Source organism: Sorex fumeus, unplaced genomic scaffold, assembly GCF_029834395.1.
Source record: "Sorex fumeus unplaced genomic scaffold, SorFum_2.1 ptg000028l, whole genome shotgun sequence".
Taxonomy (NCBI): Eukaryota; Metazoa; Chordata; class Mammalia; order Eulipotyphla; family Soricidae; genus Sorex; species Sorex fumeus.
In genome coordinates this window covers 14,052,710-14,078,327 of record NW_026606085.1, presented here as the reverse complement: position 1 = coordinate 14,078,327, position 25,618 = coordinate 14,052,710, and the positions used below count along the sequence as shown (strand labels likewise).

General features: G+C 42.8%; 1 protein-coding gene across 1 annotated transcript in view; it reads left to right on the top strand.

Annotated features, from left to right (window-relative positions):
- Positions 1–25,618, top strand: part of GUCY1A2 (guanylate cyclase 1 soluble subunit alpha 2) — a 201,928-nt gene that overhangs the window by 37,034 nt on the left and 139,276 nt on the right. Inside the window, exons 2-3 of the mRNA XM_056115229.1 lie at positions 2,007–2,068; positions 11,330–11,451. Of these exons, the coding sequence (XP_055971204.1) occupies positions 2,007–2,068; positions 11,330–11,451 (184 nt within the window). The remainder of the gene's footprint in view (positions 1–2,006; positions 2,069–11,329; positions 11,452–25,618) is intronic.

Sequence of the window (25,618 nt, the reverse complement as noted above, 5' to 3'; positions counted from 1 at the left end):
ATCAGGGGTGAAAAGGAAGGATAGAGCTGAATATCCAAACCCCAGAGTCGTCAACACTGAAATCAGGAGACCCAAAATTCAAAGGTGCCTTTTAAGGTGGCAAGCTGGGGGTGGGGCTGGAGAAGGGTGGGAGAGAGACCCTGGGACACTTGCTGATGGAGGGAAGTTGACACCGGTGGCGGGATGGAACACTGTATGCCAAAAACCCAACTAGGAATGACTTTGTTTTAATGAAATATATATAAAAATTGGGGACCACCACACCAGACTAGGAGGCCAGTTGGTAGAACTGGGGACTAATGAATAAAATGAGGTTAGAGGGGAATTACACTGGGAAGAAGGTTGGCATTCCCTTCTCCGTGTTTCCCAATAACTGCCTTCTTCTAGGTTGAGAGTGATGTTCTGTGTTGGCATACTCTGTTTGCCTTCATTCTCTTTTGATGAGCAGGAGCTTCTGTGCCAGGTTGAGAATCAGTGTTCATCTTTATAAATGAATGCCAGCTCTTGGAAAGTCCCCCTCTGCCCTTCCCTTTGAACACTTGGAGACAAATCTCTCCTAAAACTAATTTCTGAATCAGTTTGACCAAAGGAAAGACTATTTCTTAGATCATAGTTTTGCTCACTGAAAGGGCTCATCTTAATTGTAGTGTCGAGAATCAAGCACCCTTGTTGTAAGCGAAATTCATTTTCCTCGAGCTCTAAAATAAGTAAGTATTCACTTCCAAGGAGGATGTTGAATTTTGAAAAGTGTAGTTAGGAAGATTATTATTTCCATCCTGGATGTTTTTAGTAAAGTGGTGAACATAGAATTGGTTCGAGTTAACCTTTATAGCCATTTCTGCGATCTTACCTAAATTATATATATTTAAGACAGCCACTTTGTGGGATGAGGAATTGTTAGAAACAAGCTGATATTTATTGACTGCTTCTTAGGTACCAGTCCTGCATTTGACCCATTCTGCAAACCACCTCTTTAGACTGGTCTAGTTTATCTTATTGTGGGGTAGGTAAATGAAGAAGGCCATGGACTTGCAACTGTTTTCCATCTTAAAGGGACTGTGTCAGTTATTCAGTCTACCCAAATTCATATATGGTTCTAGGGAACCTAGTAAGTTGTTTGATTGGGTTTTTCCTAGTTGATTGACTTTGAGTTATCAGTATTTTAAAATTAATTCTGTTACCACTGAAAAATTTTTTCTCTTCCAGTTTTGTTAATATAACCTATGTTCTGGTTTCTGAAAAGCATGAAACATTTATATTATGTTGCCTAAATAGGTATGGATAATTTTTTGGTCTTAGATAGAGAAACTGTATTTTCAGTTGTTATAGAGAGAAGTTCCCTCCCAGAGAGCCCAGCAAGCTACCAAGAGTATCCTCACCTGCATGGCAGAGCCTGGCAAGCTCCCCGTGGTGTATTTGATATGCCAAAAACAGTAACAACAAGACTCACAATGGAGACATTACTGATGTCCGCTCGAGCAAATCGATGAACAACGGATGAGAATGACAGTGACAGTGATAGAGAGAAGCGATGATAAAATTTGATTATAAGCTGCTTAGGCATTTGCTGCAGACAGATGCCTTGCCCAAAGTACCTGTGCCCCAAATAGTATTTTCCATAAGAGTTCTTTGATATTTTACTGGTCATTGGGCACATCTGATTTTTTCTGGTTATGATCTATATATTTTTTACTACCCCTTCCATCTCTGTCCTCAGGGCCTAGGTTTATTGTTGGTAGCAGTGAGTATTTTATTGAACTCAGCTGGTTCAAAGAATAATCGAAAAAATATGATAAGGAAGTGTTATCATACTTGAAATTGAGAAATTGCTGAGCGCCTCATATCAGCACCTTTGGGGAACAGTGTGTGGTATAATGCATAATGGGTTAATATAAAGAAATGCTCATGAGATAATCAGAAGCTACATATCTGTGATTCTCAGGATGAGAATGACACTGATTTGCTGATAATATATTTTTATTATTATTGTTATTATTATTCTATAGCCTCAGACGATACAACAGACTCTCAAGAGGACCTTGCAGTATTATGAACATCAAGTTATAGGGTAAGTAAAAATGGATTTGGTTCATTATTGGGGCAGAAAAGATAATTGTTCAAGTATAGCTTTTGAGTGTGTATTTTTTTGCTCCCAGTTTAACCTTATTTCATGGTATCTGGTTCTCACTTTAGCCCCTTGGATTATTTCACTTGGCTTATGCTTAATACTTTTTATTTGTCTTTTTATTTTATTTTTTATAAAGCTGTTTCCAATAATTCATTACATGTAATATTTAAACACCAATCCCACCACCATTGCAACTTGCTATCACAATATTTCAAATATTTCCATCCCAAACCCCAAACTGTGCCCCTCAAAGCAAGACCAAAACAATTAATTTTGTATTGCTTATTATGAATAATACACTAAAAATGGTTCAATAAAGTTTCCTTAGAGGAAAGTGTGTGAAGATTGTTGTGTTTCATCCTGGAGTCATTAAGCCCTTGTATAAGAGATTAAAAATATGTTTTTTAAACCCAATCAACTTATTGTATGCTGTTCTTGGTACATCAGTGGTGTAGAGTATGAGAGGTCTCATGGCTGCAAATGTGACCCCGCACTCCAGGAATTGACTCATGGATGAGGCCTATGTTGCTCTCTTCTGGGAGCTTTATTTCTGAGTCTCAAATCATGGCCATTGATGAGACTATATGGCATCAGGGGCAGTTAGTAGGCATCACTGCCAAGCTACTGGTTAACTTGGGAGCTGGGTGGAGGTGGGGAGCCCATTCCTGCTCTGACTGAGCTTGGAGATTTCAGTCATAGGTCCCACATAGGTTTTTCTGCACATTCACATATTCACTGGGTCGTCCAGCCTGTGGAGAATGGCCATGAGCATGGCAGCGATGGGATTCTGAAGGTTTTTGGCTTCTGGGGCTCTGTTGCCCTGGTGAAGACAGCCTTGTGCTTAATAATTTTAAATGAAATTTTCTTTGGACATTGCTCTTCCTTAGTAATTTTTCTCTTTTTTGTGTTCTTGCCATACCACTGAATCTTAGTCTCATAGTTTTGCCTTAGTTAATATGACTTGGTACAAATCAAGAGACTTTGAATGAATTTAGAATTCTTCAGTGAAGTTTAATCAAAATCTCTACAGGCTTACTGCAGTTCAGTGAGAGGCGTTTGTTTCGTGAGAATCACGTGCTGGGGGCGGGAACTGGAGAGGGAGTACAGGGGTGCAGGGGTAAAGGCAATTGCCTTATGTGTCACAGTCTCCAGTCTGACCCCTGACACGGTGTGACCCCCGAACAGCACCGTGGTGGGCTTTTTAGGGAGCGACACCCAGACTTTCTGAGCACTGCTTGGGAGACACCCTCTGCCCCCCCATAACATGCTAAATATTTTTCATGATTACCCCATTTTTCTTGGTTGTGAGATGTTATATAATTAACAAGGCTTGAGGTAAAATGACAGGAATTCAAGATCTCATCAGCACATAGAACTTTTCTTTTTTTCTTTTTTCTTTTCTGTTTTGGGACCAATCTGGTGGTGCTTGGGTCCTCCTGGCTCTGCATTAAGGGGTCACTCCTGGTGGGATCGGGGGACTATATGGGGTGCCAGGATCAAACCTGGGTGGACCTCATGCTTGACAAGCACCCTAGCCACTGAACTGTCTCTTCGCTCCTGGCACACAGGACTTTAAAGAGACTTTATCTTTTTTTTATGAAGGGTGATGATAACAATAACTTTACGATACTACAGATTAGGTGTTAAAATTATATGAAAGAATTCCAATAAAAGTATTTTGTTAACAGAAAACTGCAAATGAATATAGACCTTTTTAATGTAGGAGAGGCTCTTAAATAAAATTAACATTAGAGGCAATGCATATTTTGAAATTTTAAAAACATTCTGTACATTCTATAATGGTTTATCTTTAAAACATTTTAAGGACATTTGATGAGTCAAACTCCAAATTATGTACCTCTTGAAATGCTATTAGAAATCCTTTAACATTTATAGTTATTAATCATAGCAGAGGGGTTAAGAATCTAGTTTTTGGTTTTTAGGGTACAGTCTGATTTCCCTGTACAAAAGAGAAAGTGACTAAAACCTTATGAAAAATGAAACCAGGGTCTAGTACAATGCCATAGGGTTTAAGTGCTTTGTGATTATGTTAATTGTGATTCAAATGGAATAGCTATGATACTTTGTCACATCAATCCTCAGAAATGTAGTACTGGGAAAAACATTTAAACTCCTGAGATGGCTTTCACTTTTGGTCCATTAGTGATTTTAAGTGGTTTACGCTAATGTAGATAGAGAATGCTAAATTGATCTCTTCCCACATTTTATTTTATTTATTTATTTAATGTATTAGTGAAACACCATGAGGTACAGTTGTAGACTTACAAATTTTTGTGCTTGGGTTTCAGTTATAAAATAACTGAACCCTTCCCATCCCTCCACCAGAACCCATTCTCCACCACCACTAATTCCAGTATCCCTCCCACCCCTGATCCCCCCAATCCCACCTTGCCTCTGTGGCAGGGCATTCCCTTTTGTTCTCTCTCTCCTTTTGGGTGCTGTGGTTTGCAAAAGAGGCATTGAGTGGCAATCATGTTCGGTTTAGTCTACTTTCAAAATGCATCTCCCACCCTGGGCGGATTCTCCCAACACCCTTTATTTGGTGCTCCCCTCTCTATCTGAGCTGCCTTTTCCCCTAACATGTACGGAAGGTCTCCAAGCCATGGAGTAAACCTCCTGGTACTTATCTCGGCTATTGTTGGGTGTTACTCTCCTATTTTGTTACTCTGTGTCCCCCAGATGTATGAAATATTTCTATGTCTGTCTCTCTCTTTCTGACTCATTTCGCTTAGCATGATACTTCCCATGTAGTACCACTTGTATGTAAATTTCATGACTTCATTTTTTCTAACAGCTACATAGTACTCCATTGTGTAGATGTACCACAGTTTCTTTAACCAGTCATCTGTTCTCGGGCACTCAGTTTTTTTCCAGATTCTAGCTATTGTAAACAGTGCTGCAGTGAACAAACAAGTGCAGATGTCACTTCGACTATACTTTTTTGCCTCTCTGGGATATATTCCCAGGAGTGGTATTGCTGGGTCAAATGGGAGCTCAATTTCTTATTCTTTGAGAATCGTCCATACTGTTTTCCAAAAGGGCTGAACCAGTCGGCATTCCCGCCAGAGGGTCCCTTTCTCACCACATCTGCACCAGCACCAGTTGCTTTTGTTCTTTTGGATGTGGGCCAGTCTCTGTGGTGTGAAATGATATCTCATTGTTGTTTTGATCTGCATTTCCCTGATGATTAATGATGTAGAGCATTTTCTCATGAGCCTGTTAGCCATTTGGATTTCTTCTTTGAGAAAGTTTCAGTTCATTTCGTTGCCCCATTTTTGATGGGGTTGGATGTTTTCTTCTTGTGGAGTTCAACCAGTACTTTGTATATCCTTGATATCAACCCCTTGTCAGATCTGTATTCAGCGAATATCCTTTCCCATTCTGTAGACTGTCTTTGTATTTTGGTCACTGTTTCTTTTGAGGTGCAGAAGCTTCTTAGTTTAAGATAGTCCCATTTGTCTATCTCTGTTTTCACTTGCTTGGCCAGTGGTTTGACATCTTTGAAGATACCATTAGCTTCAATGTCATGGAGGGTTTTTCCAACTTTGTCTTCAATGTACCTTATGGATTCCGGTCTGATGTTGTGGTCTCTAATCCATTTTGATCTTACTTTTGTACACGGTGTTAGGCAGAGATCTGAGCCCATTTTTTGCATGTAGCTGTCCAGTTTTGCCAGCACAATTTGTTAAAGAGGCTTTCCTTGCTACACTTCACATTTCTTGCTCCTTATCAAAGATTAGATGATCATATGTTTGGGGGAGATGTCAGTGTATTCAACCCTGTTCCATTGGTCTGCAGCTCTGCCTTTGCTCCAGTACCATGCTTTTTAAATTATTACTGCTTTGTAGTAGAGTTTGAAATTAGAGAGGTTGATTCCTCCCATTTTCTTTTTCAAAAGAATTGCTTTAGATATTCGTGGGAGCTTATTGTTCCATATGAATTTCATGAGTGTTTGCTCCATTTATTTGAATTTGTACAATGCTTTGGGAAGTATTGCCATTTTGGCAATGTTGATTCTCCCGATCCATGAGCAGGAGATATCTTTCTACTTTCTCATGTCCTCTTTTATTTCCTGAAGTAGCATTTTGTAGTTTTCTTTGTACAGGTCCTTTACTTCCTTAGTTAAGCTGATTCCTAGGTAGTTGATTTTCTGGGGCACAATTGTGAAGGGGATTGTTTTTTTCATGTCACTTTCTTCTCTCTCACTATTTGCGTATAGGAAAGCCATGGACTTTTGGGTATTATTTTATAGCCTGCAACTTTACTATACAGTCTATTGTTTCTAGGAGTTTCTTGTAGAGGTTTTAGGGTTCTCTAAGTATAGTATCAGATCATCTGCGAATAGTGATGAATATTTCTTCCTTTCCTACCTGGATGCCCTTAATATCTTTTTCTTGCCTAATCGCTATTGCAAGTACTTCCAGTACTATATTGAACAGCAGTGGAGAGAGTGGGCATCCTTGTCTCATTCCTTATCTTAGGGGCAAGGCTCTCAGTTTTTCCCCATTGAGGATGATGCTTGCTGTAGGCTTGTGGTAGATTGCTTTAACTATATTGAGGAAAGTCCCCTCTTTACCCATTTTGGCGAGGGTTTTCATCATAAATGGGTGCTGGATCTTGTCAAATCTTCCCATTTTTTTTGACCAAAGTTTGTTTTTTATTAGCGAGACATCATGAGGTACAGTTGTAGACTTACAAATTTTTGTGCTTGGGTTTCAATTATACAAATCTTCCCATATTTTAAAGTAAAACCTCTTATTGAATTTATCTGTCTTAAAAATTATGTTTGTTTTAAATTAGTTATATACTTAGAATAGTTTTGGTTTGTGATACGCACTAATAGTTTTTCCTATGCTTACTATCATGATTATTATTTTTAGCAATACAAGTAATCAAATGCAAATATTTTCTAAAATTATGATTGCTCTGTTTTGAAACAAATAATAAATGATGAAATAGTTTCTATGTTAACTGAACTATTTAAAAGGCAAATTGGAGTGATAATCTCATAAATATGATAAAAATGTAGCTCTATACCTCATGGTGTCTCACTAATAAAAATAAAAAAATAGAATAAATGTAGCTCTATTATCACACTCACGGATATTTTTGTGTTTCATATAAAAAAATGACTAAACTCTTCTCTGTCTCTGTAGACATAGCATGGGATGATTCTTTTTCTCACTGTCTAAAAGGTCTTTTTCTAATTCTGTTTATTGCAGTTTGAATAATCTAGGTAGTAAATGTCAAGCCAATATAATGAGGTGTCTTGATGTTTGCCTGATTCCAAGGTCTATTAGTATATTTTTGCTTGGGTGCTGGCTAATTACTGAGTACTTCAAGAGCCTTCTTACTACTTTTACGTGTTTTCATGCTGATTAAAATGAAGAGAACTCAATGGCAGGGACGTGACGAGGTTAGCATTTCTTAAATTTTCTTCCTTGTTCTCTCAGACTTGGATTTTCTGACCAGCACCCTATTTTATCTTTTTAAATTGCACCCTGCTTACTCTTTCTCCTTTTAGTTCAGGAAATTGAAAAGCATCTATTATCATTAACAGTTGGGGCGACATGTGTTCATATCTATGGGTTCACAGTTTAAGGCATTTTATCTTAAAAGCAAAGGAATATGTTTCTCATAGTTGAAGGGATTTGAGGTGGTTGAGGAGACATGCTCTCATGTTATTTATGCGTTTCTGGGGATGCTGGAGTAGGAAGGAGATGCTTTTCCTACTTTGTGGAATAGTAAGCTTTGCCAGTGTGGAGGTCATTTGGGATGTATGGTGGAAGGGAGAAACTTGCCCTTCTCCTCTCCACCCCTTGTGTTCCTCTTCTCCCCTTTCTTTCTCAAACTCCATACTTGGACCTGTTTGTGTTTAGCAGAACTCCAAGACTGTATAGTTCTGCTCCTTGATAAATTCTTATACCAGGAGTGGGAGCCTAGAACAACTCCCAGGGACTTTTTTAGTCTCCCAGAAGCAGACTTGAATGCAGGGCACAGCTGTTCCAAGGATCCAGCAGATGGAGCACTGGGAGGGAGGAGCTGATACTCTTGTCAGAGTATCAGGAGAGACCTCTCTGTGCTATAGCTACATCATCTTAAACAGTCATGGCTCTCCTTCACTTACTGTTTCTACCTTGTGGACACATTCAAGTAGGAACAGTGATGAAGTCATTCATGCCCTGATGTGGATGGACGGACGGACAGACGGACGGATGGACAGATGGACGGATGGTGTTCTAGTTACCATCATTAACCCTTGCCTTTCACTGAGGAATTCTAGGCATTTTCTGACTTATGCTCCTGTCCTTCAACATTGTATTTTCACCAAAATAAAGTGATTTTTAGTATCAAAGTGCATACCTTTCTTCTTTCTTTCTTTTAGTGTCATAGGCAGCAATGTGTGGGCGCCTCTTCTGGCTTGGAGCTCAGGGGTCATTGCCAGCAGTGCTCAGGGGACCCTGCAGTGCCAGGGATTGAATTGGGAACTCCCACCTGTAGCCCTTTGAGCTGTCTCCCAACCCCAGTTCTTCCTTTCAACCAAAGATCTCCAATGCTAACGTGCACAAGAATCCCCTGACAAGCCTGTTAAATCGTGGGCTGAGGGGGCAGCCAGGGAGGTTCTCGGACTTATGTTTGGATGGAGCACCCATCTCGGCATTTCCTGTGAGTTCTCTGAAAATGCTGATGCATCATCCAGAGAATTGTGCTTTGAAATCCCAGCTTTAAGCCACAAAATAACTTCTTGCTATAGAATAAGATGTGGTCTGGCCTCTGCGTGCTTCTCTGATTTTATTCTCTCCACACCCTCACTCTGCTGTTTCTCAGCTACACCAAATTGGTTTAGTCTACAGTTCCATTTTCTGGAATGCTTTGTCCCCAGAATTTGGCGTGAATTTTTTTTATACCTTTGGGTTTCTGTTTAAAATATTATAAGATAAAAAAGATTGTCAAAATAAAAAGAGAATATTTCATTTAACCCCCGTCATCTAGCTTCTGTTATATTACTGATTTCTATTGTTTTTAATGTTATGTTATATCATATGTTTATTGTCTTTTTAATTTATCTTGTTTTCTGTGGCTTGGTAGGTAGTTAAAACTATCTTATTTTCTTGGGGGGGGGTTTGCAATCTGGATGAATATATTGCACAGTAGAGATGTTTAGATAGGGAATTAAAGAATTAAATTATTATTAATTTAATTAGTGGTGTAAAACAAGGGGTGTAAAACAAGGGGTGAATTATATGCAGAGTCTCATAGTTTTTTAAAAAATTTTTATTAGTGAAACACCATGAGGTACAGTTGTAGAGTTATAAATTTTTGTGCTTGGGTTTCAGTTATACAATGATCAAGTACAGTTTTAAGTACTACAATTCTAGTGTCTAGGACCTTTGCTTTGTACCATTAATTATATTGATTTTTAAAAAATGCACTTTTACATTTATGTTTACTTTTTGTCACTATCAATTAAATTTGTGATAAATTTTGATTGCTATGTAAGATCTATACATTCATCTTCACTTTTATCACCTAATAGCTTTTGCAACTTAATAGGAGGAAAGGGGGCATTAAGAAGAATGTTTATGTTTTTCTTCCTTTAATTCACGTTTCCATCTCTTCCATCTCTGTATAGATCTAGCTCTCCCACTCGGTCTGGTATGGAAAGAATGATAAGATATAAAAGGTGTGGTAGCTTACAGACAGGATAAGTTCACTTTAGAAATTAAAAAAAACCCTTAATATGCAAGAAAATCTGGTTTATGATGACTTTTGAAAACATGAGTAATATCATTGAAGTTTGTTTCCCAGAATATTTCACTTCTAATGATATGTTGAAGTTATTCTCTCTTAATATCTATTGATTGTCAAAATAGAAAGGGAACAGAAGGCTGACTGAGAAAAACAGGCCCCACAGTGAACATTGGAGGAATCAAGTTTAATTTTAGGTGATTATGGAAAATGGTGTCTCAGACTAATAAAGAGGTTGGCAGTATCCTACTTATGATATCAGCATAATGCTTATTCTCACAAAAACCTATGAAATTAATGGCTGAGTTCCAAAACAGAGCCATTTATACTTTAAAATGTAGGATACGTGACATTGTTATCTCGAAAGTTGATTATCATGTGTTTACTAATTTAGTTTTGAAGAAATCTTCGTTATGTCTGACTCTCATAGTTACCCAGATATATGACCTCTCAATTGCTCAATAGGAATCACAGCATATAAACGTTGGAGTGAACTATTTGGGTTAGACATTTAGAGTTACAAATTTAGGTTAAAAAATTCTAAATTCTGTCAGAAGAAACTTGTAGCTGAAAAATGACCTGAGGTTGGTTAGCTTTGACACTAAATTGCTAATCCTAAACTTTCAGGCTTAAAGAGGAAGGAAAAGACTATAGTAAGATAGAGACAAAAATGGATCAGTCAGATGTGAGCAGAAGTAACAATTCTTCAGTGAACATATTGATTACTTTTATGTGCCAGTCACTGCATTAACTATAAATTACATGAGTTAGTGTGTTTTTATCCATTTCCTTTGCTTCACTACTGACAACAGCAGTGACTGTTCAGTTTCTGAAGAGTTGCTGACCTTCTTGGCCTCTCCTCTGGAATAGGAGCATCCAGCTTCTGCGCCTCTGCTGGGTCAGCGGCAGCTGGGACCATCCTGCACCAGTGTTCCTTCCTTCAGCCCTTGCAGTGACTCTCAGAGCTTTCCCAGCTTTATAGAAACAGACAGATTCACTTCCTTGCCCTACTTTGCAGATAGAGAAAGGGAAGGCCAAGAGTCATGTTGTTGAATCCAGGGGCTTCCTTTGCTTGTTTGTTACCCATACACCATCTTGCTGTCTTCTTAACTGTCCACAATAGAGGCCCCGTGTGTTCACTGTCAGATTAGTGAGTGCCAGTGCCTCAACTCAACACTGTTACCTTGTTTGTTTGTTTGGACTTTTTCTTAAATGCATATCTTCCTTATTAATAATTGCTTCCTGTTCCAGGTCTGTACCTCTAACGCTGATGTTAACGGTGGGTTATATCAGAAATTACTCTTGAAAGATCCGGTTATTTTTCATTGTAGCTATGCTGATGGTATAGGCGTTTGCATGTGTGTCTGTATATTATTACATTTGTAGATGCATGAAAACATTTCTCCATGTGCTAATTAATTTTCTTCTTAGTTATAGAGACACAGAAAAGAATTTCCACAACATCTCTAACAGATGCTCCTATGGAGATCATTCCAACAAAGAAGAAATTGAAGATGTCTCAGGAATTCTTCAGTGCACTGCTAATATACTCGGTATATTAACTCTGTACTTATATGGCTAAGAGAAAATGAACAAGGGCGGGAAGGGGAAAGTAAAGGTGTAAGCGTTTAATTTACTAATGAGTGGTCTGGAGACCATGACAAAGACCTTGTCTTAATATGTGTTTGATTTCAACACTCGTGAAGAAGTTTGAGTGGAAATTATTTTTATGTCATTTACTTGGAGTAACATATTTCAGTAAGCATGTCTTACAGGTAAATGTTTCCAAATATTTGTAAGTTAGTGTTATTAATCTCATAGAATTGATTTTTCCCCTTGGCACTTAGTTTTGGCTGACAAGGTGAGCCCTTTCTCTCCCCCAAAGCGCTTACCCTCTTGTTCATATGATTGCTGCTATGCTATTATTGCTGGCCTTGGGTAGGTTGTTGAGTGGCTGACATCACGTGGACAGTACGGTTCAGTGACCATGAAGCTGTCTATCTGCTGAGGTCGTGATAAACTGTATGGAGGCAAAAGCGATTCTGCCCTGAAAGTGTTCGTATGTGTGACAGAGGCGGGATTTTGGATGTACTGACCCTGGCTGAGTGCTTCTGTTAGAACCTGCTAAGTCAAAGCTAAGAATCCTTGGCGAGCTGTGCGGTCTTAGTACTGTGTGTGTCTGCTGCTTTGTGTTATACATGCTAGAGAAGGGAGCTTTCATATCTGAGGCTTTAGGGAAAATACCTTTTGGCCTTCTTGGGATCATCTTTGGATCCTTCTGACTTCTGAGTCCCAGGCCATAGAAGGCGGATGGCAATGGTGGGGACTGCCAAGAATCGCCTCGTCTCAGAGGCAGATGGCAGAGCCGGGAGCAGCTCAGCCTCCCCCACCCCATTTCTCTTCTCTTTCTGGGAAAGGGATTCCCCCAGACACCAGGAGTTCCCTCTGCACCCAGCTTCCCTTGGACCTCAACCCGTGAGCCTACCCCATCTTCCTACACACACATGATTTCCAGGGATAGGCTGGCTCCTACCACTGGGCTCCAGGCTGCAATTCACCCTGGGGAAGTCTTATCGACGCAGAAGACTAACAAGGGGAGGCATCCACGTGTGAGCAGCTTATCTGGAATGGTTTGATGAACGCTGGAGAGTGAGAGGAAGGCCAGAGTCACTGACCTTGCCCACAATGCAGCTTCAGGGATGTCGTCACCCTGAGGAGACCCCATTACTGGAGAAAAGTGAGAAGGATCACGGTGTCCAGGCTGGAGCACTCCCCAAGAACTGCTGACAGATTTTGGATTTTTCCATCTTCAGGTCCACTAGGAACATTTATTCCTACTGGCACCCTGAGGTGATGCCCCCGTGGAGAGATGTGTCTGGACTTTATTGATGGGTGTTTAATATTCGGAAAAGTCACCCATGGCATAGCCCATTTCTGAATGCTCCCCTGTCCCCTCATCTTCTTCCCTTATACTTCTCACTCAGAGACTGATTCAGAGAGAGTAGGTGTCTGAATAGTGGCTGTGTAAGGAGGGGATGCTGAAGGTGTCCACGTTAGTACTTGCACATGATTGTCCATTCCACCCCCAAAAGCAAAACAGTCTAGGCCAGACTATTCAATGTGGTCACCACAAGGTGACAGAGGTGCCTCTGCTTGTCCACCACAGTTTTGTTATCGTTCCAGTGTATCTTGAAGTGCAGATTAAATCCGTGTCTATACAGTACAGGCAGGACATACTGCCTGATGGGACGAAGGTACCTTACATTCAATTTCTAATTTAGAAGGTGACAGGGTTTTCATGATATGTATTTGATTTTTTTAAAAGGAGATACTGAGTCTGATTTTTCTCCTCAACTGATAGGTGGCTCCTAAAATGTGGAAACCGTAGTCTGGTAAATGATCTATTTCTGAGGAACAAATAGAAATGCCTGCCCTGAGGGCACAGCTGTTGGCTCGGCTGCTCTGGGCCTGTATCAGAGGGAGCTGCTCCTCTCCTCTCGGCCAACGACTCTGGTGATGTTTAATGAAAGTCACCGCACTGTAACTAATCCTGACTTGCTTGGATTTGATCTTTTTCGACTTGAAATCACTTCTCACTTCTCTTTATTCCCTTGTGAGACTGAAAGAACTGACAGTATAAACTGACAGTGGTGTGTGTGTGTGTGGGGGGGGGGAGGTTCCTCAGCAGTGCTCAGTGCTCATGCTGTGTGGGCCTGAGAGTTCAGCCCCTAGGCCTGGTGACACAGTGACACACAGGTGGCCACTGGTTTTTCTTCTGGACCTTCACTTAGAGTTCAGTGGCCGGCATGGACCTGAAGGAGGCAAGTCGTGTGGTGTGCCTGGTCTGTCCCCACTCCCTGGGGTCTGCCTGTGGGGGCCGTGCCTTCCTAGTGACCGGAAGGGGATGGTTATAGGGGAAAAGCTCTCTGGAGAGCAACGCTTGCCCCTCATTCCTCCCGTGGGCCCAGACGCCTACTGCTGTGACTGGGCTCAGCACAGCTGCTGCGTGTCCCTCTCCGCTCTGACTGGTCCTGCTGTCCTGTGGCCGCGGCGCAGTGCTCTTCGCCACTTTATTTGGTGCGTGCCTTTCACATACCCAAACCATCTAATTTTAGTTGTCAAAAAAAAATTGTAAACCTTTTATAGCCATAATCTGCAAAGCTCATTTTTAGCTCTAATTAGCTAGTAAAAAGTGTTCCAGACTCATGTTTTTCCCCCCCCCCCCCACTGATTTTAGTACCTTTCCTTCAGCTCTTTCACTCCCCCCTCCCCCATTGTTCTCTGGTGACATCAGTCTCTTCAGTCTCTTATCACTGTCCACTGGTTCCCTGTTTTGCCCCCCCCCCCCCACTTTATTACCTTCCATTGCACATAAAGGGGCTAATACCCAGGATTTCTCCTCCTTCTGACTCATTTTCGTTCAGCGAATTCCCCACAAGTTCCTTCCGTTTTGCTTCAAATGATAAAATTGCTTTCTTTCTTTCTTTCTTTCTTGCTTTCTTGCTTTCTTGCTTTCTTCTTTCTTTCTTTCTTTCTTTCTTTCTTTCTTTCTTTCTTTTTAAAGCTTACTAGCTAGTTTTCTGCTATGTATACACGTGTCTTCTTTATCCAATCCATCATTTATCGTTGGACATTTTGGTTGTTCGATTGCTTAGCTGTTGTGAATGGTATTGCTGTCAACATTAGGGTGGGAAGAACCTTTTGAATTTCATATTATTTTTGGTAAATTGTTTTATATTGTTCCGCTAGATGCCCAAAGTGGGATTGCTGGGTTGTAGGTATCGAGCTATTCCATACTGTTTTCCAAAAATGGATGTGCCTTGTTTACACTCTCAGCAAGAGTCTGTGAGTGCTTCTTTTTTCTCCACATCTTTGCCCGCATGTATTTTGTTTTGTTTGTTTTGTTTGGCGGCCCTCATAGTGATGCCCTGGGGAGGGGAGGAATCCCACCTGCTCAGTGCTCTACCATCACACCCAGAAGTGCCCGGGGCCCAGCCAGGGGAGGCCCAGCTGCTTCACACCTGCCGAAAGTGGCCAGCTGGGCAGGCCACGGCTGCTGCTATAAAGGGCCGTTCCTGCCATCCGGTCTCCGGGGCCACTGCATGCCCTGCCTCAATCAGGGGCTGGTGCTCAGGCTGAGGACATTTAGTGGCATCAGCTTCTCCCTCAGCAGTGGTGTGTGCAGACTCCACAGAGCTGTGTACAGACCCCACAGAAGTGTGTGATGCCCTGTGTGCTGACCCCACAGAGGAGTGCGGACCCCACAGAGCTATGTGCTGACCCCTCAGCAGAGGTGTGCCTGACCCCACAGAGGGTGTGCCAACCACACAGAGGTGTGTGCTGACCCCACAGAGGTGTGTGCTGCCCCGTGAGGAGAGGTGTGTGCCGACCCTGTGTGCTGACCTCACAGGGGTGTGTGCCAACCCCACAGAGGTGAGTGCTGACCCCTTGTAAGTGTGTGCTGACCCCTCAGCAGAGGTGTGTGCTGACCCCACAGAGGTGTGTGCTGCCCAGTGAGCAGAGGTACATGCTGATCCCTTGCCCCACAGCCCTGGTTCCTTCCCTGTGTGTTAGCTCTTATCTTCTTGGTGTCTGTCTGTCTATCTGTCTGTCTGTCTGTCTGCTCCCTCTGTGTCCTGTGGAGTGCTTCTGTGCCCCATTGTCCCCTTCTCCCTGTGGCTGTGGCTCTTCCCGGGTGCCTCCCCTTGGGGAGATGGAGCCCTTCAGCTGTGGATTTTTTGTTTGGTGCTTTGACCTTATAAACTTAGTATCTCCCCATTGTTAGAGGAATAGTTTATTCAGATAGATATGTTTAATCTCTTTATTTAAAAAGGCTGGAGTGATAGCACAGCGGGTAGGGCATTGGCCTTGCACACAGCTGACCAAATTTGATTCCTCCGTTCCTCTCAGAGAGCCCAGCAAGCTACCAAGAGTATCCTGCCCAAACAGCAGAGCCTGGCAAGCTCCCTGTGGCATATTTGATATGACAAAAACAGTAACAACAAGTCTCACAATGGAGACATTACTGGTGCCCGCTCGAGCAAATTGATGAACAACGGGAGGACAGTGCTATACAGTGCTATAAAAAGATTTTAAAATATTGTACTTTAGGAAGTTAGAATAGTGTCGATGTTTATGGCACCAATACACAGAAAGGCTGCACCCCGCCCCCAGGGACCTCTTGCCTGTGTCTCCCCTGACCTTGCACTGCTGCCCTGACCCTCGAGTCTGCATTGGGAGTGGGCGCTGGGCCCAGTGCCCAGGATGGCCCGCTGTCCGGATGTCTCCATCAGGAGTGGGCGGTGGGGCCTCTTCCCCGCGTGTTAGTGCCCAGCCCTGTGCTGCAGTTTCTCTCAGCAGGTGCAGGGGCGCATCTGCTGAGTCAGTATCAGGGGCCTGTGGTTCCCCGTTCAGGGGCGCGTCTGTGCCGCAGTAGCAGCTGCGTTCCGGGGGTTGTTGCTGGCGCAGCTGGCCCTTTAGCTGGGACTTAGCTTGTTGGGGCAACAAGGGTGATGGGGAAAGGCAAGGCAAGAGGGCTGTGTGTGTTTCAGCAGCCACTTCTGCAGGACAGAGACAGAGGATGGAAAGTCATCTTCCCACAGGGCAGAGGTGAGACAGCTGGGACAACGTGTGGTGAGCTGCTCCCTGATGAAGCACAGCACCTGGGCGGGCGGGTTTCAGCAGCAGGAGGCGCAGGCCTGGACTGACCACGCTGCTCTCAGGTGGCACCCCTGGAAATGGTCGGCAAGGACGAGAGGACAAGTGCTCAGGCTCTCTGTTCTAAAGCTATGTCAGAGAGGGGCTTGGTCTTCTCAGATTTAGGATGGTTAGAGTCAGAATGGAGTAAGGGGGTCATGGCATTATTGCAGAAAGTGCTGGGGATGGCCTCTGTGTACCTCTCACAGGATTTTCCATTGTTGGAGGAAATGGAATCTTGTTACCAGGATCCTGAAATACCGTAAAACTTGGACTCTCTGTAGCATGCCACCATTTTCAGAATTATCAGCTAGTATGTGCTTTTTGATGTTTTTTTATAAATAACAATGTGTTTTTTTATGTCTCAGCTTGTCTGTGTTTTTGAAATTTTATTGTGATCAGGAATGTACAAGTACCAGCCTTTTGGTGATAATATCTGAGAAATTAGTGAGCTTGGTGTGAAGATGACATAAGTGGTTTTCATTTTAAAAAAGACAAACTCTAAATCATATGATTATTTATGAATTGGAATATATTGAACACACTTAGCAACTTTGAAAATTGGTTGACTCAATAAAAACATTTTATTGATGACTTATGATTGATAACAATAAAAATTTGGATATAATTATTACTGGGCTGGAGCTATAGCACAGCGGTAGGGCGTTTGCCTTGCATGCAGCCAACATGGCCGACCCAAGTTCGATTCCTCCGCCCCTCTCGGAGAGCCCAGCAAGCTACCGAGAGTATCTCGCCCGAACGGCAGGGCCTGGCAAACTCCCCGTGATGTATTCGATATGCCAAACACAGTAACAACAAAGTCTCCAATGGAGACGTTACTGGGCCCGCTCGAGGGGGCCTCGAGCATAATTATTACTACTGTAACTTAATAATTGGTTATCTCTCATTGAAAGCAAATGTTTTCAGTATTTTGATAGGGTAAATTGGAGTTCAGACAGTTGTAGGTGAACTCTCTTAATCTTGTTATTATAATGTAGGCATTCCAGATTGGGGCCATCTAGGGAGTTTATTGTCTTCTTTTGTGACAGGGACCATGAAGATAAAATTAGAAGAGTATTTGAACATAGACTGATTTGCTCTTGAAAATTTTGGGACAGTTTTTAATCAGATGAGGTGGCTGATTCCTCTGTATTCCAGTTTGTTGCTTCAGACTGAGGAGTGCTCATTTCTAAGTAATAAAAATAATTTCTAATACTTCTGTTGTTTACTTTTTTATACCAGTGACATCTTCTCTGGGACATGCATTTTTTGTAATCACTTAATCTTTAATTATGACTTTTTTTTGGGCTCCCCAAGTACTTTCCCTGAAAGTTGGCCTCTGTGGACTGAGGTATCTAATTGCTTCCTTTCCATTTTAAATGCCCAGCTTAAACCGGCCTCCACTGTGTGCCACCAGCCACTAGATCTATTACAGTGTGCTGTAGAAGTTTTTCTGTAGTTGTAGCAGTGCTTGGTGCATCTTGATACTTGGTCTACGGTTAGATGAATAGGATCTTCACCTGAAGTAGGACATCGCGCCAAGTAGCTATTCTGTGCTAATTTTATTTTGGGGTGATACTGGGTATCCAGCCCAGGGCTTCACTCATGCAAGGCAGTGCTCTACCGCTGAACCACATCCCTGGCCTGTTGCTTAGTGTTTAAGCAGAGCTCACAAGGGGAGCAGAGAGAGTACAGCAAGGAGGGCACTTGCCTCACATGCGGCCTACCTGGGTTCTATCCCTTGCACCCCAAATGATCCCATAAGCCTCTTCAGGAGTGATCCCTGAGCTCAGAGCCAGGAATGCATACGCCCTGAGCACTTTGTAATGTGTCCTCCCAACCTCCATCCCCACCCCCAAAAAAACCTCCATCCCCCCCCAAAAAAAGGAGTTGAAAGTAAACTTTCTAAAATGATGGGGAACCCCATGGCAAGAATTATGTATAATTAACATTATTCCCACTGGCAAGATCTTCAAATTATTAATGGACCAGAAGCCCCACCCTCCAGATCTTGTGCATGCTGACACATACAGCCAATATCTTGGCCCTTGGGGAGGGGTAGTTTTAATGATAAATGATTAATGATAGATGATTTAATTGATTATGGGAAGCAAAAGTTTGAATAACAGTGATAGTCATGAATCAGTATTACTGCTTTCCTCTTAGTATGAATATGTGGTCAGTAGGAGTGACTGGTGGGGCTGGCGATCTTCACGCTGTCACACAGGAACTTGTCTTCTCCAGGCCTCATGATTTTACCCTTTAGGTCCTCAGATCTGATTCGTGAAATGGGAATGATACAGTGAGCTCACCCCAAGTATGAGTTTTGCAGATGGAATAATTTAAGCTTGTAGGTTCATTGTTTAAAAAGATTGTCCACAACCTGAGTTTTGCAATTGAAACAAGATTCCCGTGGTCACAGGCTAAAAAAAATTTCTTATTATCTCCCTGCCTTCCAGGGCACCAGGCCAATCATTTCACTGTTAGTGGATAGAAAAAACAAGTTATGTTGACCCTTGACTTCTTTCTGAAAACTAGACAGGAAATAGCAGCAATATTCTGAAAAGTCTTGGGATACAGCTGAGGAGAGAAAAGTCAGTTCTCCTCTCCCCATTGCAGTCTGACATTGCTGCAGCCTCATCAAGGATGTGGCCCCTTTCACTGTATGTGATTCAAGATACTGTGGCATTGTAATATCTTTTTCCTGTCAAGTACTAGATTTGGTTGACCTTTCAGATAATGCATTTTTGTTTGCTTTCAATATTAAGAAAAATCTCATAGAACCTTTTGTTTCCTTTCAGTGTTAAAAAAGTTGTGGGAGGTCATGAGGGTTCATGCACAAAGAACTCCTAATGCAGATATTTCTGTTCCACATCTCCTCCGGGCTAGCCAGTGGCTACTTTTCCCTGAAGACCTGTGCCCAAGGAAAGCAAAAGTTGCCTCTTCTTTCTCCTCCTTTGGTTCAGATTCCCCATAGTCCCCAGAGAGGCTGTGCCTTCCTGCTAGGACCCCTGAGGTGCTTGCCAGTGGGGGCTGCTGGATTTGGGGGATTCCAGTGAAAGCACACACATTGGACACTCAGAAAGCGTTGAAAGGAAGGAATAGATTTAAGAGATGATTTTTGTGCAGTTCTTAAAGAACTGGACAGAAATCTTAGGTCTCTAGGATTTGCCGGTTTGTCTTGCTAGATAAACCAAGTTCAACTTTCTCCTTCTCTTTCCCATAAATTTGTCAGATGGGTCCTGTTATACTAATTACAAACGTAATTTTTCTGGTAGACTCTGAGAGCTTTAAGTAGCTGTTAATTTTATTTTGAACTTAATCTTTTTAGTTTTTAAGCTGATTTCCGTATCAAAGTGGATTCAACACCATCTGGGGTCACATAACTGGCGGTGGGAGGAGGGAACAATTTTTCTTCTCTTTTTTAAAAAAATGTTTTTTTAAAATTGAGTTACATGGTTACAAAGTTGTCATGATTGGGTTTCAGTCATATAATTTAGGAGCAATTTTTAAAATTTAGTGGGTCGGGTGTTTGCCTTGCACATGACCCACGTGGCCAACCTGACTTGATTCCTCCACCCCTCTCGGGGAGCCCGGCAAGCTACCAAGAGTATCTCGCCCGCACGGCAAAGCCTGGCAAGCCACCTGTGACATATTTGATATGCTAAAATACAGTAACAACAAGTCTCATGGTGGAGACATTACTGGGCCCGCTTGAGCAAATCGATGAACAATGGGAGGACAGTGCTACAGTGCTACAATTTTATTTCTATAAAGTACTCTATAATTTTTGATTGCATTTAATATTCGAACACCAATCCCATCACCATTGCACCTTCCCACCACCACATTTCGAATGTTTCCATCCTGAGCCCAAACCCCTGCCCCCAAAGCAGAACCTTAAATAATTTATTTATTTAAATAATGTATTTAGTATTATTTGTATGAATAATCTGCTAAAAATGATCCAAAAAAGGTTTCTTAGAGGAAAGAGTGTGAAAATTGTTATATTTCACCCAGGAGCCAGTAAGCCCTTCTAAAAAAGATTAGTAACATATTGTTAAAGGTTGAGCCTTGTGTGCTTATATCTATATCTGTATAAATATATTTCCCACTAAGATTGGTTGCCTTCTACTTTAAACCCCATCAAATGTGGTGTGCTTCTCCTGGTATATTGGTGGTGTAAAGTACGAGATGTCCAGGAATAGATTCACTCATGGGTGAGACCCATCCAAGTCTGTGGAGAGCAGCTGTGAATATGGTGGCTGTTGAGTTCTGGAGGTTTTCGACTGCTGGGGCTGAATCTGTTGTGGCAGGGAGGGGTCTCACCCACCCACCTCTGGGTTGCCCCTAATGAAATAGCCTGGTGTGGGGTCTGGAGGCATGGCTATGGTGAATCATTCTAGGCTCTCTTCTGAGAGATTGATTGTTGAGTCTCTGGATTATGGCCAGAAACATTTTTTTTTTCTTTTTGGGTCACACCCGGCGATGCTCAGGGGTTACTCCTGGCTCTGCACTCAGGAATCACTTCTGGTGGTGGTTGGGGGACCATATTCCCATATGCTGGGTGTCAAACCTGGGTTAGCCGCATACAAGGCAAACGCTTTCCCTTCTCTGCTATTGCTCCAGCACCCCTGGAAACAATTTTTCAACAATAATATTTCTGAATGTGCACCAGCCCAAACTTAAAAGTCAGATACATTACACGTGTAAGGTGTGTCTGGCAGTGCTTGCCAATGAGACGTTTCTCTGGCGGAAAAGAGATCGTGAGCTAGAGAAGCTGCAGTATCTCCATGGTCTCTCTCCAGCCCGTAACACAGAGCAGAATGTTGTGCAAGTGAATTCCAGCTTTCTGCTCTTTGACCTCACTGGGCCTCTCCAGCATCCTGTTCCGAGTGTTGGATCAAGGGTGCAATAATAACTGAAGTAATCTGTCCCAATTCCTTAGTATCCTGGTGGCTTATTTTATCTTTGGATTTATGTTTACAGTCTGTAAACCTCAATGACAACAGACTGAGAACTTTAGTTATCAGTATTTTATAATGGCCCACACTTGATTTTTTTTTTTTTTTTTTGCTTTTTGGGTCATACCCGGTGATACACAGGGGTTACCTCTGGCTCTGCCCTCAGGAATTACTCTTGGCAGTTCTCAGGGGACCATATGGGATACTGGGAATCGAACCCGGGTTGGCCGCGTGTAAGGCAAATACCCTACCCGCCGTGCTATCATTCCAGCCCTGATTTTTTTTTTTTTTAAGAAACCCAAACAACAGAAACATCAGTTGGTGGTTTGATGTTCGTTGCATGTTCTTTATGCTGACAGAATGTGGGCAACAACTAACAGTTAAGAACTGGCCAATTAAAATGTGATAAATACGCTTGCAGAAACACTCAGCAGCTGCTTCAAGGAGAACTCTGTGGAAAGCTCATGCTATCACACAGGAAACTGGGATATTGTCATGGCCTGGTTCTCTGGGAAACAGACTGAGCTGGCGGACTGAGTTGGAGAATGCTACTGAATAGTGCCCTCAGGATCAATACTTGCCACCAGGCAAAGCCTTATTAAGTTCTGAGGCCGAGACTAATCTTTCATGGTGTTCAGCCTCACTCTGAGTCATCCTTCCTTTTTCATGAAACGTTGTGTGAATTTGTAGCTTTGTGGCTAAACTGGACTGTTCATCCCTCTGCGGATATAAAAGGAAGTATTTAAGGATAGGGGGGTGGTGGTGGAAAGCTGTGCTTCCTACAAGGTCTGCTGACCACCTTCAAGCAGCCTCACCTCTATTACCCGCCTCGAAGACTCATTCACCTTCCCCTGTAGAGAGGAAGCAGGGCCTGTGCTGGCCGCTCCTTTCCCCAGCAGGTCTCAGCTGCAAACGTGCCTCTCAGTAGAGAGAAAATTATACAGGAAACTAAAAGAGCCACCCTGAAAGTGTTTCCACCCCAAAACTCTACACATTTTTCAAGCCCAGCTATGTAAAATGTGTGTGGGTATGTGAAAAAACAAACTGAATGAAGACACAAGGAACAAACTCATCTGTGTTACCAAAGTCAAAGAACAGATCCTCTCACTAAATATTTAGAACCAAATGGTAGTCACTTCCTTGACAGAAATGCCAAAATTCGGGGGACATACTGTCTTCTCTCCCAGCTTTGAAATATTGGCATTTCCATTAATTTTTGTTCATGTCAGACTTGACTTTGTGTCTCCCTGTGGCATTTTTCTGGCATGGTGATGATGACCACAACTGTGTTCAGGTTGCTTTTAGCCATAATGCAGAAGAGGCGGTGGGTATGAGATCAGGCAGCCCTTGGACCACTTGGACTCCCCCCTCCCGGTATGAAATTTCTTCCTTTTTCAGCCCAACAGCTTATTTGTGTGTGATCAAAAGCGAACGGAGTATGAAAAAATGTGAATGGGACAGGGTGAACAGTCACAGCCAAAAGCCTTTGTTCCCCCATAGGGCTCACTCTTGATGTTGGACATCCTCAAAACAAAAACACGGTCCTCCCGTTGTTCATCGATTTGCTCGAGCGGGCCCAGTAACGTCTCCATCATGAGACTTGTTGTTACTGTGTTTGGCATATCGAATATGTCACAGGTAGCTTGCCAGGCTCTGCCGTGCGGGCAAGATACTCTCGGTAGCTTGCCGGGCTCTCCGAGAGGTGTGGAGGAATCGAACTCGGGTCGGCCACTTGTAAGGCAAACACCCTACTGCTGTGCTATCGCTCCTCCGCCCCTCTCGGAGATCCTCAGTTTCAACAAATGTCCAGTGACTGCCCATGCTCTCCCTTACAGTATCATACAGGGTAGTTTGATTCCCCTAAAAGTTCTCTGTACTGCACTTATTCATCCTTCCCTCTACCCTAACCCCCAGAGTATGAACTGTTACAATGCTGTAATTAGTTCTTCAGTTTTTTCTCATGCTCTACTCCATTTACTGCAGTTATCACAAACAATATTTTAGTGATTTCCTTCTCTAAAAATATTTATAGAGAAAAACTGTAAAACTTGCCTGTATTATGTCCAGGACATAATCTACTTATCAAAATTTAATTGTTAAGGGGGAACTATTGACCAGACAAGGAATCTGCGAGTATGAGCAGCTACATGCCTGAGAAAAGACTTCAGGTGACCAGGTGTAAACTGAAGGCGTTAGCTGAGTCATTTAAGGGGAAGTCATGAAGGTCAGCTAGACCACAAAGATAAGTAACACAATGAGTTAGAGGTGGAATAACGTGATATGATTGGCATTCATTCCCCTACTCTCCTACAAAAGGACTGTCAAGAACGGTGTGTGTATATTACCAGACCTCTCCCCGCCCCGACGGACCCAGCCCCAGTAGTCAAAAACCTCCAGAACTCAACCGCCACCACGTTCACAGCTGCTCTTCACACACTTGGCTGGGTCTCACCCATGAGTGAATCTATTTCTGGACATCTTGTACTTTATACCACCAGTATACCAAGAGTATAGTGAGACTGGGAAGTAGTAGGAGGATGCCCAGGTGGAGGAATAGCACAAACACCTGTCCTCTCTGGCAGACAGACACTCGGGCTACCACCCTGGGTAAAGCAACTCACAGCACACAGCCTCTCTGAGATGGGCTTTGGAAGCTTTGCTGCTTCCCACAGTCCTTCCAAGTTGGTACTTGTGGTAGCCTTTCAGATCACTCAGAAACACTGATATCTTTGCTTTCTGAGGCACTTTTGCTCTTTATGTCTACTTAAAAGAGTTCCTAGAGCTGCCTTTATTGTATTTTGAATTAGTTCATTGAGAAAATAAGATGGAAGTCAAAGAGAAGATGAGCATGAGACAGTTCCAGGGATGCCTGGGACAGGAGCATGCAGATGGACACAGGTCACTGCAGGGCCATAAGAGAAACAGTGGACCCAACTCACCAGACTCATTCTTGGCTCAGTGAGTGTAGGAAGGGATGTTGTGATTTCCAGGGACAGCTGCACTGGAAAAGGAAGCTTCCCAGGCTAGGCTGCCTCATGGCTGTCTTGGGTTGTGTCACTGTACAGCGGAGAGGTGATGGTCAGAGGGTCACTGTATCGAGGGAGGCTGGAAGGGCTACCAGTGAAAGTCCAGAGCATTTGTTGGCTGCCTGAAGCCACATTAACTGGAATGATGGATCTGTAAATTCTCTTTAAAACAATCCCTCACAATCCTATGTGGTTGTCCTCCAGAAGTGTTTGAGTCTTATGCTGGCTCATTTGTGCACACTGTGAATACTGCACCAGCTCGCCACATGGCTGCTGGATTGCAGACACGGGAGATGCCTGTCTGATGTCAGGGGGGCGCAATAGTGCATTGCCTTGCACAGGGCTGACCTGGGTTTGGTCCCTGGCACGCCAGTTGGTCCCCCAAGCCTGCCAGGAGTGATTCTGGAGCGCAGGGTCAGGAGTAAGTTCTGAGCAACGCTGGGTGTGCCCCCCAAACAAAAACAAACAAAAACTTTGGCTATTTTTTTAAAATGAAATACATTTTTAGGGCTTCAGCTAAGTATTACTAAATTTAGTAGGAAATCTGGAAGTTTTCCAGATTTTCATCAATTTTATATCTTTACCACAAAACATTTATTCCGAAAGTTAATCCTCTGTACAAATTGGACAGGCAGAGCTCCCAAAACTGGGATGGAGCAACTGAGGAGAGTAAATCACAATTTAGTGAGTGTAAAAGGCACAACAATTAAAGAGGCATTAGCAGTGATTAACAGCTCTGAGTAAGCCCTCTGAGGTTCCAAATTATGCTCTCCTGCTGCCATGACTGTGGGGTCCAATTTGAGCAGGTCGAGTCATCAGCCACAGAAGCCAGGATTTGTGCATTTGCATAGCAATTCCCTTCCCTGCCTCCTTAGCCATTAGGTAAGAAGGAGTAAGAAGTGCAGGTATGAGAAATGAGGGGAGCATACCTCGGGAGTTGTCTAGAGCCCGGGGACTGCTGCTGTGGTTCTCAAGGTGTGGCAGGTGACCGGGCCAGGTGGGTACAAAATTGAGGCAGACGCTACTGCTACTGT